Consider the following 16,925-nt stretch of genomic DNA (forward strand, 5'->3'; position numbering starts at 1 on the left):
AATATAGGAGCTTGAATATTCTGACCTTCATGCTTCATGTGTTTGGACTGACCCTGCAAAGAGAGACCTTAATTCCTCCCCAATTCAACTGGACTCTGCTCCTACCTGTTTTGGTAAGCGCCCCCAAAGTCACAGGCACATGGACGGCAGCCGGCAATGTCGTGGCTGAGACCCCAGAACTCAGGCTGTTGGAGAAGAAAGGCAAACATGTAAAAGAGACTGAAAAACTAAAATAAAAAGTGATGTACAGTGCATGGATATTCTCAACCACGGTATTCTCCCGGGGTCACATTCCAGTCCACGTTGCCGCAGGACATAGTTTGGACTTTAGTAATGAAGCCCTACAAAGCAGAAACATCCTTGGACTTGCTTTTGTCCCCATGAAAAGGGGGCGTGTCCTAGGTCTTAGGGCTAGACCGGGCCATCTGGGGAGCTGGACTACTTTGTGTACAGTTGTCTCTCTGTGTAGTGGCACAGTGAGCAGAAAAATAAAATGAAATGCATTTTAGCCCAGTGTTTAACATTAATTTAAGCTGTCCGCCAATCAACTTTTAGTTGTATGTCTTTCTCTTGTGGACAGTGACGCGATGTTAGTGAGTAAGGGCACAGCCTCTGCTCTACATGTGGACTCTGGGCCGGACACCCAGCAGAGGGGGAGGCGGGGGGATGTGTGCAGAGTTCGTTGTCTTGGCTTGTTGCACAAAAGCTACTCTCAGGACGCGTTACAAAGGGGTGACCAGCCTAGGATGTGGAGGGCCGAAGCCACCATTTAGATATAATGTACGTAAAAATATCTTATCTGGATATACTGAAATCAGTCAAGGACACCGCGTATTATTGTATGGAAACTCCTTATTATTGCATGGACACTCCTTATTATTGCATGTACACTTTTTTTTATTGCATGGTCACTTCTCATTAATGGATGGAAACCGCTTATTATTGCACGGACACTCCTTATTATTGCATGGACACTCCTTAATATTGCATGTACACTCTTTTTTATTGCATGGTCACTTCTTATTATTGCATGGACACCGCTTATTATTGCACGGACACTCCTTATTATTGCATGGACACTCCTAAATATTTCATGTACACTCTTTATTATTGCATGGGCCATTTAGATATAATGTACGTAAAAATATCCTATCTGGATATACTGAAATTAGTCATGGACACCGCGTATTATTGTATGGAAACTCCTTATTATTGCATGGACACTCCTTATTATTGCATGTACACTCTTTTTTATTGCATGGTCACTTCTTATTAATGGATGGAAACCGCTTATTATGGCACGGACACTCCTTATTATTGCATGGACACTCCTTAATATTGCATGTACACTCTTTTTTATTGCATGGTCACTTCTTATTATTGCATGGACACTCCTAAATATTTCATGTACACTCTTTATTATTGCATGGGCCATTTAGATATAATGTACGTAAAAATATCCTATCTGGATATACTGAAATTAGTCATGGACACCGCGTATTATTGTATGGAAACTCCTTATTATTGCATGGATACTCCTTAATATTGCATGTACACTCTTTTTTATTGCATGGTCACTTCTTATTATTGCATGGACACCGCTTATTATTGCACAGACACTCCTTATTATTGCATGGACACTACTTATTATTGCATGGACACTTATTATTGGATGGACATCGCTTATTATTGTATTGAAACTCCTTATTATTGCATGGACACTCCTTAATATTGCATGTACACTCTCTATTATTGCATGGGCACTACTTATTATTAAATGGACACTTATTATTGCATGGACACCACTTATTATTGCATGGGCACTCCTTGTTATTGAAAGGACACTCCTTATTATGGCATGGACACTCATTATTGCAAGGAAACTTGTTATTATTGCAAGGACCCTCATTATTGCATGGACATTACTTAATATTGCATAGACACTCCTTATTATTGCATGGACACTCATTATTGAATGGACACTCATTATTGCATGAACACTCTTTAGTATTGAATGGACCCTCATTATTATTGTATGGACACTCATTATTGCATGGAAACTCATTATTGCATGAAAACTCATTATTGCATGTAGGAGGTTTCTTACACACACCATCACCTTACATCAAATCTAACTCACTGGACGAGTCTTGCACCTTGATCAGTCTCAATTTAAGATCCCAATGAATTCAATAGAGAGTTTTACCTAGAATTATCAAGTGTTTTTCTAAAACATTATAGTTTAGTCCATGCCTCAGAAACGTTACTACCCTCAAATTACTGACAATTTAAAAGAAAAAAAACGGGACATTTATAAAGCATCAAAAAATACCTTTTTAATTGATGTAGCCTCTTTTTCACCTTTCGCTCCTGTGGTGCTCATGGTGTTACAAGACTACCCTTGCGTATTAAAAACTTTGAACCCAATAATTTTGTCAATCCAACGCATCCAAAGGCTAATATACCGCAGAGCCATCTCCAGAAGTTCAAGTGACCTCCCTCAAGGCTGAGATGAACTATGAGGGAATATACAGGGATCTGCCAGGCTGGGCGGGTGGCGTGCAGGTTCCGGGTTGGTGAACCTGAAGTACGTGGTGAGTATGGAAGTACTGGGGAACCGTGTTAAGGTAACCTGGGGTGGGATCAGGCTGCCCCGGGTGGACCAAGAATGGACCCTGAGTCACCATCTTGTGTTTATTGGGAGACCAAGAGGTTCGGAATTCTTTGGAACTTGACAAATTCCTTATTGGCTGTCCAGAGGACCAGGGTTTGCTGGTGTCCAGTCAAGAAGCGATAATGGTGTTCACCACGGTCATTTTATGGGAGTTTGCCCAATGAGAAGGACTCTTACGTTTGCTATGTCAAAGGTCAGAGGGTTCCAAGAGACAGAGTAATAGTGACCCAAGGGGTAAGGTACCAGAATATTGTAACTCAACTATCATTTAACAAAATATTGTGCCCTCAATATTGTTTACAAAAATATTGTGCCATTGATGATAATAACCGAGAATCTACACTCAATGGAAGGATATTCCTATAAACTACACTGAGGAAACAATTTTTATGTTAGACAATATTTTTCCTGTCATTGTTCTGCTATACAACCAATGCCAGGCTGATAGAAAGGTGCCAGGCTGATAGAAAGGTAGCAGCCTAGTCACATGCCATGGCCGTTGGTAGGACATCAAAACTACTCAAATGGCAGTATTTATATGGCAGGAGGGCTGGTAAGAGACCCAAGGGTTCCATGGCTTGCAATACAAAATAGGGCATGTTTGCACCCTAACAAATTCAGGCGTCGGGAAAGTGGCAAAGCTCCTCTTGGGGTCCTTGCAAACTGATGCATCAGTAAAGTGCCAATATGCTTTTAGTCTTGGTGTTTTAGCGAAGCGAGGCATCGGGGTAGAGGCAAAGCTCCTCGCATCTTAGCGAAGCGAGGCATCGGGGTAGAGGCAAAGCGCCTTGCATCTTAGCGAAGCGAGGCATCGGGGTAGAGGCAAAGCTCCTCGCATCTTAGCGAAGTGAGGCATCGGGGAAGAGGCAAAGCTCCTCGCATGTTAGCGAAGCGAGGCATCGGGGAAGAGGCAAAGCTCCTTGCATCTTAGCGAAGCGAGGCATCGGGGAAGAGGCAAAGCTCCTCGCATCTTAGCGAAGCGAGGCATCGGGGTAGAGGCAAAGCTCCTCGCATCTTAGCGAAGCGAGGCATCGGGGAAGAGGCAAAGCTCCTCGCATCTTAGCGAAGCGAGGCATCAGGGAAGAGGCAAAGCTCCTCGCATCTTAGCGAAGCGAGGCATCGGGGAAGAGACAAAGCTCCTCGCATCTTAGCGAAGCGAGGCATCGGGGTAGAGGCGAAGCTCCTCGCATCTTAGCGAAGCGAGGCATCGGGGAAGAGGCAAAGCTCCTTGCTTGTTAGCGAGGTCAAGTAACAGAGATGTGATAGGATTCCTCTGGTCTAGTCATCTTAGAAAAATTAGGCATCAGGTTGTGGATTCTAGGAAAGGGAGTGATCTGTTATGTGGGTTCAGTCTTTAAAACCCTCCATCTTAGCAGAGAGAGGCATCATAAAGGTGGTAACTCTTGGTGTCCTGCTTGAGGAATATAAAACAAAGTGTCAGCGAGGGCCCCCACCCTCCTGCATCTTTTCACCAAAGAAGTGTTTTGCCCACCCTAGTAGCACAAGGTGATGATCTAGAGAAACATGCATGCGATTGATGCACTCCGTGGTCTCCAGTTCTCACTATCGCTCACTTAAAGAAAAATAAAACAGGTATGATAGGAGATCGCTTACCACACACTGGTTGCAGAACCTTCCGGTCACAAAGCGCTTGCAGTAGCAGTCGCCACTGATGTGGTCGCAGGGCGTGTTTCCCGTGACAATTCCTCGAGGATCACAATTGCAGGCTGTTGAAAGAGTAAACAAGAGTGAGAAGCTAAGCAGATGACAACACCCCTAATGCGACCAGGTCTGTAGGAGCACATTGTCCTTTCGAGTGAACAATCACATTGTTTTGTTACTGGCCCTGAATGGTTGTAGGTTTTATGAAAATAGACCTTCATTTGGATAGCTTCATGTAAGGGGGCCCAGGAGTTTTATCACTTCTGGATATCTAAGAGGAAGGTGTTGAGCTCATTGGGTAAATACTTATTAAGTTTGGAGCTCTTTGGGAAGGTGCTATCATGCTGAGAAGTCTTTTGATAAAGGCTATCATGGCTAGAGTCCTCAAGCTGAAGTGTTGTCCTATCAGAGCTCCTTAGTAGGGTGCAATCATGTCTGAAGCTCATTGATAATGTGCAGTCATATCTGGAGTTCTTTGATAAGGTGCTACCATGTCTGGAGCTCTTTGGTAAGGTGCCACCGTGTCTGTAGCTCTTTGGTAAGGTGCCACCATGTCTGGAGCTCTTTGGTAAGGTGCCATCATGTCTGTAGCTCTTTGGTCAGGTGCCATCATGTATGTAGCTCTTTGGTCAGGTGTTATCTTTCCTGGGCTCCTTGGTAAGTGGGGATTCATGAAAAGGTAGTATCATGTTAAGGGGTCTTTCGTAAGGTTCTAAGATGTCTGGAACTCTGTTGATGAGGTGCCATCATGTATGGGGTTGGATCAAGAATTCTATTGCATTGTGGTCTTTATTTAAGGTGCCAGCAGATGCTCAAGGGAGGAATGAACATTAATGCATTACACTTTAATCTTTTGGAAACCCCCTTGAAACCCCATTGAGCTTTTGTGTATTTCACTTCTAATCCATGTTATTTTCCCCTTGCACTCTAATAAAAAAACACTATTCTTCAATGCATACCAGTTCAGGAGATCCCCCAGATGTCCCCTCCACATCTTACCACCTGTGGCGCTTGAAGAGTATCAGGTTTATGATAGTGCACAGTTGGCACACTTCCAGGATAACCCATCCTGTTCCTCAATAAACGCATCAGCAGAGTCTGCCAGCCGACACCGGGCACCATAATAGGCGAAATGGGACATTGACAATGGAAGCAGAATTTATTGGCTGGTCAAGCGACATTGAGAGATTGTAAATTTCATTTCGAGGGTCTATCCCTCAAGCTATCCTGCAATTCAATGAAAATCTTGAACTGATGCAAAAGTAAAGATTGTGCCTGTGAGTATAGGGGTATCTCTACTCAAACGGAAGGAAATCAGCAGCTGGCACCCGTGGGTGGCACTGCTTTGTAGTGTGACCTGACCAGGTGTATATTGTCCAAGGCTGTAGGCCCCGGCTGCCATACTTACGCTGGCACCCAGCGGGGTCATTTCTACTCAGCCCGTAGAAGTTCTCTTTGCAGCTGTCGCAGCGCTCGCCTTTCACGTTCTCCTTGCACCGGCACTGCCCAGCGATCATGCCCAGGCTGACATCGGTGTGGCTGTCACAAACACCGCCTTCCAGGGATCCAACCGGGTCACAGTCACATTCTGAAAATGGAAAGGAAGCACATTTACCCCATGTCTTGTTAGTTTAGAACAGCCAACGCTCCTTATAAGTGCGCCCCATGTTGGAACCCCAAGGTTCAAAGCTCTTTTTCGGTCATACCAACGTACAAATAGAATCTGGAAGATCTTATAACATTTTGTGCAGTTTTCAGGATATCCTCAATCAAACTTTCTGAGCCTATATAATGAATTTCAGTGAAGATTGTTTGCATGTTTGATGGACATTGTGAAAACCAGTTGCCATTGGTCAATCGCTAATGGGTGCAGTGATTGGTCCTTAGGACATATTGAGAGATTGGCTGAGACAAGTGCCATATTGTTATGGCGAACACTTAAACTCAAGACCGTCTCCGAGAGGTAAAGTCAGCGAGGTTTCAATTTATGTTTACTACTACTAGGAAGTAGTTTACTGCCTGACAAAAATAATGCCAGTGGTAATTACATCTGGAGTAAAAAACAAAAACAGAAAAACAGATTCACTAATGTAAACCTAGCCTTGAAGGCTAAGGGCCTGGTTCACAAAGGTAAACTGAGATGAAAGTCCAATCTTACGACTTTCGTTATTCACAAAGAGCATTTTGGAGCAGTAAAGTTAGACTTTTGTCTCAGTTACACAAGTGTTGGTCTTAAATTCAACTGAGAACAAAACTGAGACAAAAGTCTAACTTTACTACTCATAAACGCCCTTTGTGAATACCGAAAGTTGTAAAGTTAGACTTTTGTCCCAGTTTACCTTTGTGAACTAGGGTCTGGAAGTAACATTGATATGTCAATGCGCATCCAGAAGCCATAGAAAGACCACTGTGATAAAAAATATACCACCACAGATAAAAATACCACTGGTCATAACATGCTTTGGAAGAGATTTACAAAAAAGTCATGCAACGTAGTCTGCGCTGCATTGCGTGACAGGGAGGGAGCAGGAGAGTGCCATGTCTTCAGAGATATGGCTCTCTCCGCCCCTTTCCTATGCACCGGTGCTGATTACAGCAACCGTGCGCCATGCACACACCCCACACCTTAGCGCTGCAGCGCTGGGGCGTGTGCATGAGTGTAGCATAGGTTTTGTAGAGGAAGGGTATAATATAATATAAATACTATGCTCGACTCAAGGGAAAGCTTTTGCCACTTAGCATACGTGCTGCACAGTGCAGCACGTCTACAAAGTAAGAAAAGGAAGGAGAAATGAAAGCATTTCTGCTTCCTTGCGCCCAGTTGAAAAGGGGGCAGTTTTCTCACACTAAACTTAATCTACTGTTTGTAGTAAATTGGATTTATCATGAGCAACCTTGCACTCCTGACTGAGTTCAAATACACACACTAACAGCGAGTCCAGGTGTAGGAGCAGGCACAGGGAGTTGAGGGGAGGGGGTCGTTTTGGGAGTTTAGGAGGTGGGGAAGGGATTTGGGGGGGTAGAAGGGATGAAAAAAATGTAAAAGCAGATGAAGAAAGTCTTGCATGGGTTATTGGGGCGCTCAAGGGTTGCTACGAGGGGAGACTAAGAGGTTAACGCCGCCCGACCCCCGGGTTGTGGGCTTATAGGCTGTGTAAACGAATTACCCAGGAAGGAACCAAGTAGTGCCACATGACCATGCAAGACGCTCGTAAATGTAAGATGTATATGTGATATGACTCTGCAATAAAAACGGTAAAAAAAAAAAAATCATAAGAAACCTTGGGTGATTGCATGTGAATGCCCATGCACCACCCTTGCCACGCCCCCAAGGCGCACAGTAATGCGAAGCAGCGCCATGCGCTGCTTCGCATTACTTTTACGTTATTTCCAGCGCTAAACAAGTTTAGTGCTGGAAAGTAAACTACAAAAAAAAAGTTTTTGTGTCATTTTGACTCACTTTTGTGACGCAAACATGGCTCAAAAGCTTAGTAAATCCCCTCCAATGTTTTACATGATAAGGTGATGGGCTTTACAGCACAACCCACCAAGCTATCGTTCCTTGAGTGCGTAAGGACCATGCACACTCCCTAAAGCTCACACTGTAGTAGCTGATCACTAGGTTCCTGCTTTTTTTATGTATCATCTCACACTTCATCTTATATTAAACACATTTCCATCCATTTCTGGGCAGTGCTTTGCTTTGTTATGGGGGGTTACCTGAGGTAATGCGGTAACTGGGACCAGTGATTTCACCACCAGCGGTAATCTGCCGGAGTGGATTTAAAAAGTACAATTAAGGCTTGAAAGAGGATGCGGCTCACTCTGAAAGAGTTAAGATGATGAGATGAAGGGCAATAAAAGGTGCTGTCTCTGTGGGTCCAGGTGCCACCTTGCTTTGGTACCCCAGGGCACCTCAGTGTTACCCACGGTCTCCTGCCACTCCTTCCAAAGCAAATAGAAGATTTATAGGGTTTATTAACCCCTGGCGCGTTGGCCGAATTTTCGCGCTGTGCGGGCAAAATGAAGGGTGGGCGGAGTTCGGACGACCCCCGGCCGTCGTTAGCACACGCCTACGGCGACGCGTGACGGCCGGGGGCCGTCGTGAGCACCGAAGAGGTGAAGAGCTTATCCGTGTGCTGTTGCTTGCGGTCAAAGGGAGAATGAGGCAATTTGCAGTATCCACGACTTGTATTAATCCTTTAGGTTTGTTGTGATGACAGGACCGCGGCGAGCATCTCTTCTATGCAGGATGTACTCATCTATGAAGGTGCGACGACCGCACACCCACAGCGGTCCTTAGGTCTCCCCGCCCCCACGCCCCCCAGCACACAAGTCCATTCCTAGAGTGTGCTATGTATGAGGGCCATATTGCTATCATTATATTTAAAGATGGTGGAATAGAAGGCACAGAGGGCTAAAGAGGCTCTCTCTTTGGCGTGTACTGTGGAGTTCAGATAAATACGCCATGTGGCTAGAGTCAATGAGGTGCCTGCTTCTGAATACAGCTGCTCTCTGCTCAGATATCACCTCTGTTGTTTCAAGCAGCATGAGTGCTTCTTTGGCCTTGCAATGAGCAGGACTCAATTCTAGGTGTAAGTCACATATTACTTCACTTATGACACGTTAAATGGCATCATTGATGACATCACTGATGACATACCAATCTCAGTTCCCTCACTGAGCACAGCTTTTGGTCATGCGCACTACAGGATTGGAGACACAGCCTGGCTTGAGGCCAGGCGCTGTGCCCAACCCCCTGTGAGCAGCCAACATTTGTTGTGCATTCCCAATGGTGTCCATTCCCTCCGGGAAACCAACCCCTGTAGCTGGCCAACCCCCATGGACGCGCAACCCCACCCCCTAAAGACACCCACCCCAGATTTTGCATTTTTATTTTATTTTTGTGTGTAATGCAGTACTCCGGCAGTACCGTCATAGAAGTGGCACATCAAGGCACCACTTAACAGTGCAAGCGTCACTTTTTAAAGCTTGTATGGTCCCATGGTACCCCCACGGTACTCCCTCGGGACCTCCCGTGGGGCAGCGATGAGTCTCGCGGGTCCTCACCAGAGGCTTCGCTGGCTCCCACAGGAGTACCCCGGGACCTGCAGCACAAAAAAACTCTTTTTTATTTCGACCCATTCTCTCTGCCAGTATTTTTGGTGTAGGTAGAAGCAACAGGAGTAAACCCATAAACCTGGTTGAGATCTGGGTGACGTAGTATACACAAACAACAAAGCCTCAACCAGTATTGTTGAGAGGATGAATAATTAAGCATGCACAAATCATTGCAAGGAAAGAGAGACTCATCATTCATTTGTAAGTACCAAATGCATCATATATTTGGAAGAGAACATGCAATTAGCAAGATAGGAAAGGAATTGGGTACAGAATCAATCGGAGTCCTTTTCAGTGTATAATTATCACTATTGCACCTTGCACCGTCACTGTTTTCACTTATGACTTCACATATTACTTCACTCAAAACATGTTCAATTACATTATTAAAAACATCACTGAGGACACCTGAAGTGACATAATTGATGACATCACTGTGCATGGTGGGGGCACAAGTTATAGTTACTTGAGTTCACTATAGCTGGTGATTTTCACTGTTTTTTATTTTAAAATGTTACATTTTAACTGAAATGTTCACCTAACTACAACATCACTTTAACCTTTGTGTGTGTCTGGGTGTGTGATGATTCTGATACTGGGCACAATGCAAGAAGCAGCACCTTTGCACACACAGCATTTCAGATGAACATTAAGGTAACATGAGCAGGAGAAAGGAGCGGTGCACTCACGTATACACGCGTTCTCCGCCCGGATGTCCGCGCGGGGGTTCAGGAAGTAGAAGGGTTTGCACAACTCGCAGTTGCGGCCCATGGTGTTGTGATGGCAGTTGTCGCACACCCCACCGCTCACGCGTCCCATTGCCAGGTACACGGCCATGTCGAAGTGGCAGCGGTGCGAATGGTTGTTACAGTTGCACTCTGAAAGAGAACCCCGAATAATCAAGGATTAGTAGCTTTCTTTTGGGGTGCATCTTGGCACCATAAGTTAATGAGATGTCCAAGGCCCAACACGCGCCACGCTGCACTTTTCACTAACTCATCTGTCACTCACTCACACCTGCCACCCGTCTCATGATGATTCAACACTCCGGGTTACACTGGTTCATCATAAACATGCACACGTCATTCAGGAGAGGGACTGACTATTCATGAATGTACAGGTTACTGCATGAATGAATGCAACAATCCTTCCTTAGCTTGCTTCTGATGACAGGCCTTGTGCACACAATGACAACAAAAAGGACAATAACAAAAAAGCAAGTCACCCGTTGAGGGAGCTGCAACAGGTGTCAGCTCTACTAATCGCATTTCTACTAAACTTCCTGCAATATGGAGTTTGCTAATATTATGTAAAGCAACCGCCCAGTGAAAACTGTCCAACCACATTTTTAACGCACATTTTTCCAATTAAAATGCAAATTTGGGAAGTATAAAAGGAATGTATGCAGCAAGCCTCATATGAAGTCAGACTCCCCAGCCTGCCTTTAAAACAAAATACATTTCCCAAACTAGCTTGTAATGTGTTTCTTGCCATTGCTTTTATGCAGAGCCAGCCCTTCTTGGCAGCCTGCCAAAGCTCACTTGTCATCTCGTGGCTGCGGAGGGGCGGGGCCTCAGGTCCAGCCCCTCAAGCGGAATCAGCTGTTTTGGCAAGCACTTATTTTGCATGTGTTGGTAATAATAGCTGTGACGCGTCATGAGCCTTCCTCCCCGAGGCTCGCCACCGGAAATGTTAATTTCCTACAAGGCCCTTTAATTAGACTGACATTAATAAGAAAGGTGCCACGCTCCTATGCAGGAAGTGTTTAAAATGAGAACACGGGGGGCAATGATTGATGAGTGATTAACAATATCTGGAGGAGCGGGGCCAGGGCCAGAATTCCATCAACGCAGAACCCGCCATTTCCAAAATACACAAAATACACAGGGGCAGATTTACAAGCCCCCTACGCCACATTTGCACCACAATTGCATCACTTTTGTGACGCAGCGGTGGCGCAAAGCCAGCGCCATGCTGCGGGGTATTTACAATGTGATGCTATTTGGGAGATGCTTCACGTTGTAAAGCCCTGCGCCACATGTGGGCATTCGGGCACTGAGGGGGGTGGGGGGGGGGGGCGTTCCGGCGCAGGAATGCCTTGGAAAAGTGGCTGAGTGAAATCTATAAGATTTGACTCAATCACTTTTCCGACCCTGCTGCGTCAAAACCCTGCGCCTGCATGAAGCAGGCGGAAGGAGTGACGCAGAATGTTAGGCATAGGGCACCCCGAGCCTTGCTGGAGCTGCGTCGCGCTTGCAACGCGACTCCAGCAATGCGCTGCCCTTCTGCCGGGGGATGAGACAAGCATCCGCCAATCCATTGTAAATGCGGCGCATCAGTGGTGGTGCACGGGTGGTTTGAAATGCCGCAACATTTCTTGCGCATCCCTGCTGATTAGCAGAGATTCACCAGAAGTTGTAAATCTGCCCACAATATTTTTGCCCTTTACATAATGCCATTTGTACTGCAAATAAACCAATGGCTCGCAATATGGAGAAGGGAATTTGTGCAGTTTATGCATCATCTGTGTACACAACCCTACACTCGGTCACAAAGGGGTGGAGTCCGTCAGCTGCAGACCTAGTCCTAAGCTCGACATTCTGTACTCCAGACACCACCCACATTCACAATCTGACATCCTTATCTTTCAAGCATGCCACACCCCGTACTCCACCCTGCAAAATACCCAGGTGTTCCCTGATTGGTCCACTACAGAGTCCACCCCAAGCCAAGCCTGGCCTTCCTCTGGTTGGCCCACCACACACTCCAACCTGCAGCATGCCTAGGTGTTCTCTGATTGGTCCACTATAGAGTCCACCTGGCCTTCCTCTGGATGGCCTGCCACACTCTCCAATCCGCAGCATACCTAGGTATTCCCTGATTGGTCCACTATAGAGTCCACCCCAAAGCCAAGCCTGGCCTTCCTCTGGTTGGACCGCCACACTCTCCAACCCGCAGCCTGCCTAGGTGTTCTCTGGTTGGTCCACCATAAAGTCCACCCTGAACCGAGCTAAAACCACCCTTTGTTTGGTCGAAAGTAAAGTCTACCCTGAACCATGCATGACCATCTACTGATCGGTCCACCACACATTCCGCTTCAAGCTCAGGCTAGCTGTTCTCTGAGTGGCCCACAGCAGAGTTCACCCCAAACCAAACCCAGCCATCCTTTAGTTGGTCAAAAGCAGTGTCCACCCTAAACTAAGCATGGCCATCCCTGGTTAGTCCACCAGAGTCCACCCTGAACCAGGTACAGCGATCTGCTGATTGGTCCACCATAGAGTCTACTCCGAACCAGGCCTGACCATCCCCCGGTTGTTCTAAAGCAGAATCCACCCTGAACCAAGCCCAGCCATCCCCGGTTGTTCCAACACAGAGTCAACCCCTGGCCAAGCCAAACCATCCTCTGGTTGGCCTAAAGCATAGTCCACCCCAAACCATGCCCAGCCATTATTATTATTATTATTATTATTTATTTCATTTATAGGGCGCACAGCTACCCAACAAAGGGTTTCCCGGCGCAACAGATCCCGAAATGATACGCTATGGCATGCTAGATATTAAATAGCCAGGTTTTTATGGCTTTCCTGAATTTTACGTAGTTCAGCTCTGTTCTCAATGTCGGTGGCATTGAGTTCCAGAGAGATGGTCCAAGAACTGAGAAGGACTTGCCACCCATGCGTGCCAGTTTGAATTTTGGAATTACAAAATGATTGGCCGTGGAGGACCGCAGAGTCCTGGTGGGGCGATAGGGGCGCACCAGGTTCTGCAGGTATTTAGGGGCAGTGTTAGTGGAAATTCTATGCATAAAACATAACGCTTTGAATTTGACTCTGTTCTCAACCTTTAACCAATGAAGTTTCCTGATATATTTGGTGGTAGGTGCAGAGAATGGAATTTTACATAACAGTCGTGCTGCTGCATTCTGTACAGTCTGTAGTCTGCGGACAGTGGCCTTATTTGCCCCCAGGTACAAGACATTACCGTAGTCGAGCCTTGATGTCACTAAAGCATTGACTATGGTTTTTTTAGAATTTTCCGGTAGCATCCAGCATATCTTTTTTAGCCACTTTAAGATGGCAAAACAAGTGGCAGCGGTTTTTATTGCTTGTTGGTGAAGGTTGAGCGAGTCATCAATAATGACTCCCAGATTGCGGGCATTTGTGACCGGTATGGGGGGAGTACCTATTTCAGAAGGCCAGTGCTGGGGGCCCCATAACTCTTTGTTTTTTCCCAACAGGATTAACTCCGTTTTTCCGCCGTTTAATTTAAAAAAATATGTATTCATCCAATTCGAGATGTTTCTGAGTCCAAGTTGCAGAGCGGAGGGAGTGCTTACATCCGCTGATGAGAGAGAAAAGAGCAACTGAGAATCATCAGCGTATGAGAACATCAAAAGTCCTGTTTCCTCCACTAATTTAGCTAAGGGGCTCATGTAAATATTAAAGAGTAACGGGCTCAGAATTGAGCCCTGAGGTACTCCATGTTTGAATGACTTGATGTCTGAACTGGCGGTTTGTGAAAAGATTTGAAATGTTCGATCTTTTAGTAGTGATTTAATCCAATCGAGAGCCCTACCTCGAATGCCTATAGAATGGAGTGTCTGGGCAAGGATAGCGCGTGAAACGGTATCAAATGCCGCGCTGAGGTCGAGCAGCACAAGTGCTACCGTTTCACCCTGGCCCACCATGCGGCGAATGTTTTCAGTGACGCCCAGCAGGGTGGTCTCAGTGGAGAATCCTGAACGGAAACCAGATTGATGAGAGGGGAGTAGGTCATGAGTAGAAATAAAGTCAGTAAGGCATCGATGCACATGCTTTTCCAGTATTTTAGCAAAGGTGGGCAACAAGGAGATGGGACGAAAATTAGATGGCAAATTGGGGTCAGCTCCAGCTTTCTTCAGGAGTGGATGGATCATGGCATGTTTCCATTCACTAGGTACGGTTGCCTCCAGTAGCGATGAATTCAAAAGATCTGTAATTATTGAAAAGACATTGCTACTGAGTAACTTTAGAATTGTGCATGGCAGAGGATCTTTCGGTGAGCCTGATTTAATAGTTTTGAGCAGACTCTGTACCGTGTCAGGATTTAACAAGGGCCATCCGCTGTTGGTCTAAAGTAGAGTCCACCCCAAACCAAGCACGGCTATTCAAAGGTTGTTCTACAGCAGAGTCTGCTCCGAACAAAGCACGGCCTTCCCCTGGTTAGTGTAGAGTCCACCCTGAATGAAGCCAAGCCATCCTATGGTTGTTCTAAAGCAGGATCCACCTTGAACCAAACACAGACATACTCTGGTTGGTCTACAGAAGAAGCCACCCCAAACAAGGTCCTGCCATCCCTTGGTTGGTCTACAGCAGAGTTCACCCCGAACCAAGCCAAACCATCTTCTGATTAGTCTAAGGGAGAGTCCACCTTGAACCAAGCAAAACCATCTTCTGATTAGTCTAAGGGAGAGTCCACCTTGAACAAAGCACAGACATACCCTGGTTGGTCTACAGAAGAGGCCACCCCAAACAAGGCCCTGCCATTCCTTGGTTGGTCTACAGCAGAGTTCACCCCGAACCAAGCCAAACCATCTTTTGAATAGTCTAAAGGCGAGTCCACTCTGAACCAAGCCAAACCATCTTCTGATGAGTCTAAGGGAGAGTCCATCCCAAGCCAAGCCAAACCATCTTCTGATTGATCTAAAGCGAATTCCACCCTAGTCAAGCCATACTCCGGTTGGGCTCAGCAGGGTCCACCCCGAACCAAGCCCGGCCAACCCCTGGTCGGTCTAGAGCAGCGTCCACCTCAAACCAAGCTCAGCCATCCCCTGGTTGGCCCACCACACACTCCACTTCCAGCTTAGCCTAGACATTCTCTGGTTTGTCAGCGACACACGAAATGTGATTGCTCTTAGGCAGGACTCTGCTTTTAAGGAACTATTGCATCAACAGAACCTCATTCCCATCAAATCTTAGAGTCATGACGAAGACAACCTCCATCAACAAGTAGGCTCTGCTGACGTGCAAACCAGAATTCATGGGCTCCCGTAAGGCACCGGGTTACCAGCAAACTGCAGCTCTCTGGTTCCTATTGCACAATACCTCCATCCGTATCTTCTGCCCCAAGCCCATCTCTGGATGAGACTGAGGCACTGAGGTGCAAAACGTGTTGCTCATCAGCATCAGTCCTACCACAATCACTTCACCCGAGCAATGCACGCATCCTTGACAACCAGAACCCAATGCCAGTGGATTACAGCTGTCAGACACGACATGCACGAGCCCCTACTAGGAAGACAAACATCTTCTCACCAACAATGAACCACTATTGACCACAACGTGTCACCAGCATGTCCCAGCACACGTGCACCAACCACCCCGTGTCTTCTGGAGCCTACACGACAACCCTGAGCTGTAAGGCACGGCATCTGGTCGCTTTCTGGGGGCGGTGCAGTGTACCACACACACCGGAGTCTTTTCCAGTGTACACCTACCCTCCACCCCGGCCAAGGGCACCTGGCAGGTGGCACCTGTGCACAGCAGACCACGGCACTCGCTTACGTTTGCAGGTGTGCGGGTTGTCCGGCTCCGCTGGTCTCCAGGGCAGGTCGTGGTAGAAATCTTTGCAGAGTTCGCAGTTGAGGCCTTTGGTGTGGTGTTTACACACGCACCGGCCGTGAATCTGGAAGAGAGACGCCATCTTGTAAAACAGAACGGACACTTTTCATTACAACTCACCCTACTTTGTGAATCACTTCCTAGATAGAATTTACCCAGAGTTCACCGGCTTCTGGAGACATTTTGAGATTTCCCCACAGACCAGTACATCCCATAGACGCGTAGAGCGGAAGTAGATTCAGTCCCATGTGTTCCTGATATGCAGCTGACCCGGCTCCAGCCCTCCCGGCCTGACCACGCCTCAGGCCGCTCACCCAGGATCCCTGGCCTGCCTGACCCTGGGGTCAGCATGAGGCTGCGGGGGAATGTCTGGGAGCCGGGTCAGGCTCGCGCTCTGAACCACTCTCAGGCACATTTCATCTGATCGTATAATCCGTTTATTTCTCACGAGTTGTTCCCAGTAATTTGTTTAATCCCGCTCTCGGAGTCACGCGCTTTCAATTAAACAAACCCTTCCCACACCCAAAACCTCCCCGACACAGGGCGCCAGTACTTAAGGAAGGAAGGGGAACCCACAAGGACTGGCCTATGGGGTGGGGGCTTACAAAAGGGTCTTGTGTCACCTGGACACCTTAGGGGATATTTATAATAAAATGTCAGAATTCAGTGTTAATCCAAAATAGTAACACAGCGCTCTAACATTTTTTAAACGCAGGGGTGTGTCGTATTTACAAAAATACGGTGCACCCCTGCGTTCCCCAGAATGCTAAAAAAAGCTGCCTTGCGCATGCGCAGGTACTCTGCCAGGTTGCAAGGGCGCCTGCGCTGCAGGGACGATTGTGTATGTGCACCTTCCTGCACAAAACAAC

General features: G+C 46.7%; 1 protein-coding gene across 1 annotated transcript in view; it reads right to left on the reverse strand.

Annotated features, from left to right (window-relative positions):
• LOC147693100 (laminin subunit beta-1-like) overlaps positions 1-16,925 on the reverse strand; it is a 381,988-nt gene that overhangs the window by 194,960 nt on the left and 170,103 nt on the right. The window contains exons 10-14 of the mRNA XM_086939353.1: positions 16,000-16,120; positions 10,147-10,335; positions 5,745-5,924; positions 4,289-4,401; positions 106-185 (exon numbers count right to left, since the gene is read on the reverse strand). Of these exons, the coding sequence (XP_086795479.1) occupies positions 106-185; positions 4,289-4,401; positions 5,745-5,924; positions 10,147-10,335; positions 16,000-16,120 (683 nt within the window). The remainder of the gene's footprint in view (positions 1-105; positions 186-4,288; positions 4,402-5,744; positions 5,925-10,146; positions 10,336-15,999; positions 16,121-16,925) is intronic.

The sequence above is a fragment of the Lissotriton vulgaris genome, chromosome 9, assembly GCF_964263255.1.
Source record: "Lissotriton vulgaris chromosome 9, aLisVul1.2, whole genome shotgun sequence".
In the NCBI taxonomy this organism is placed as follows: domain Eukaryota; kingdom Metazoa; phylum Chordata; class Amphibia; order Caudata; family Salamandridae; genus Lissotriton; species Lissotriton vulgaris.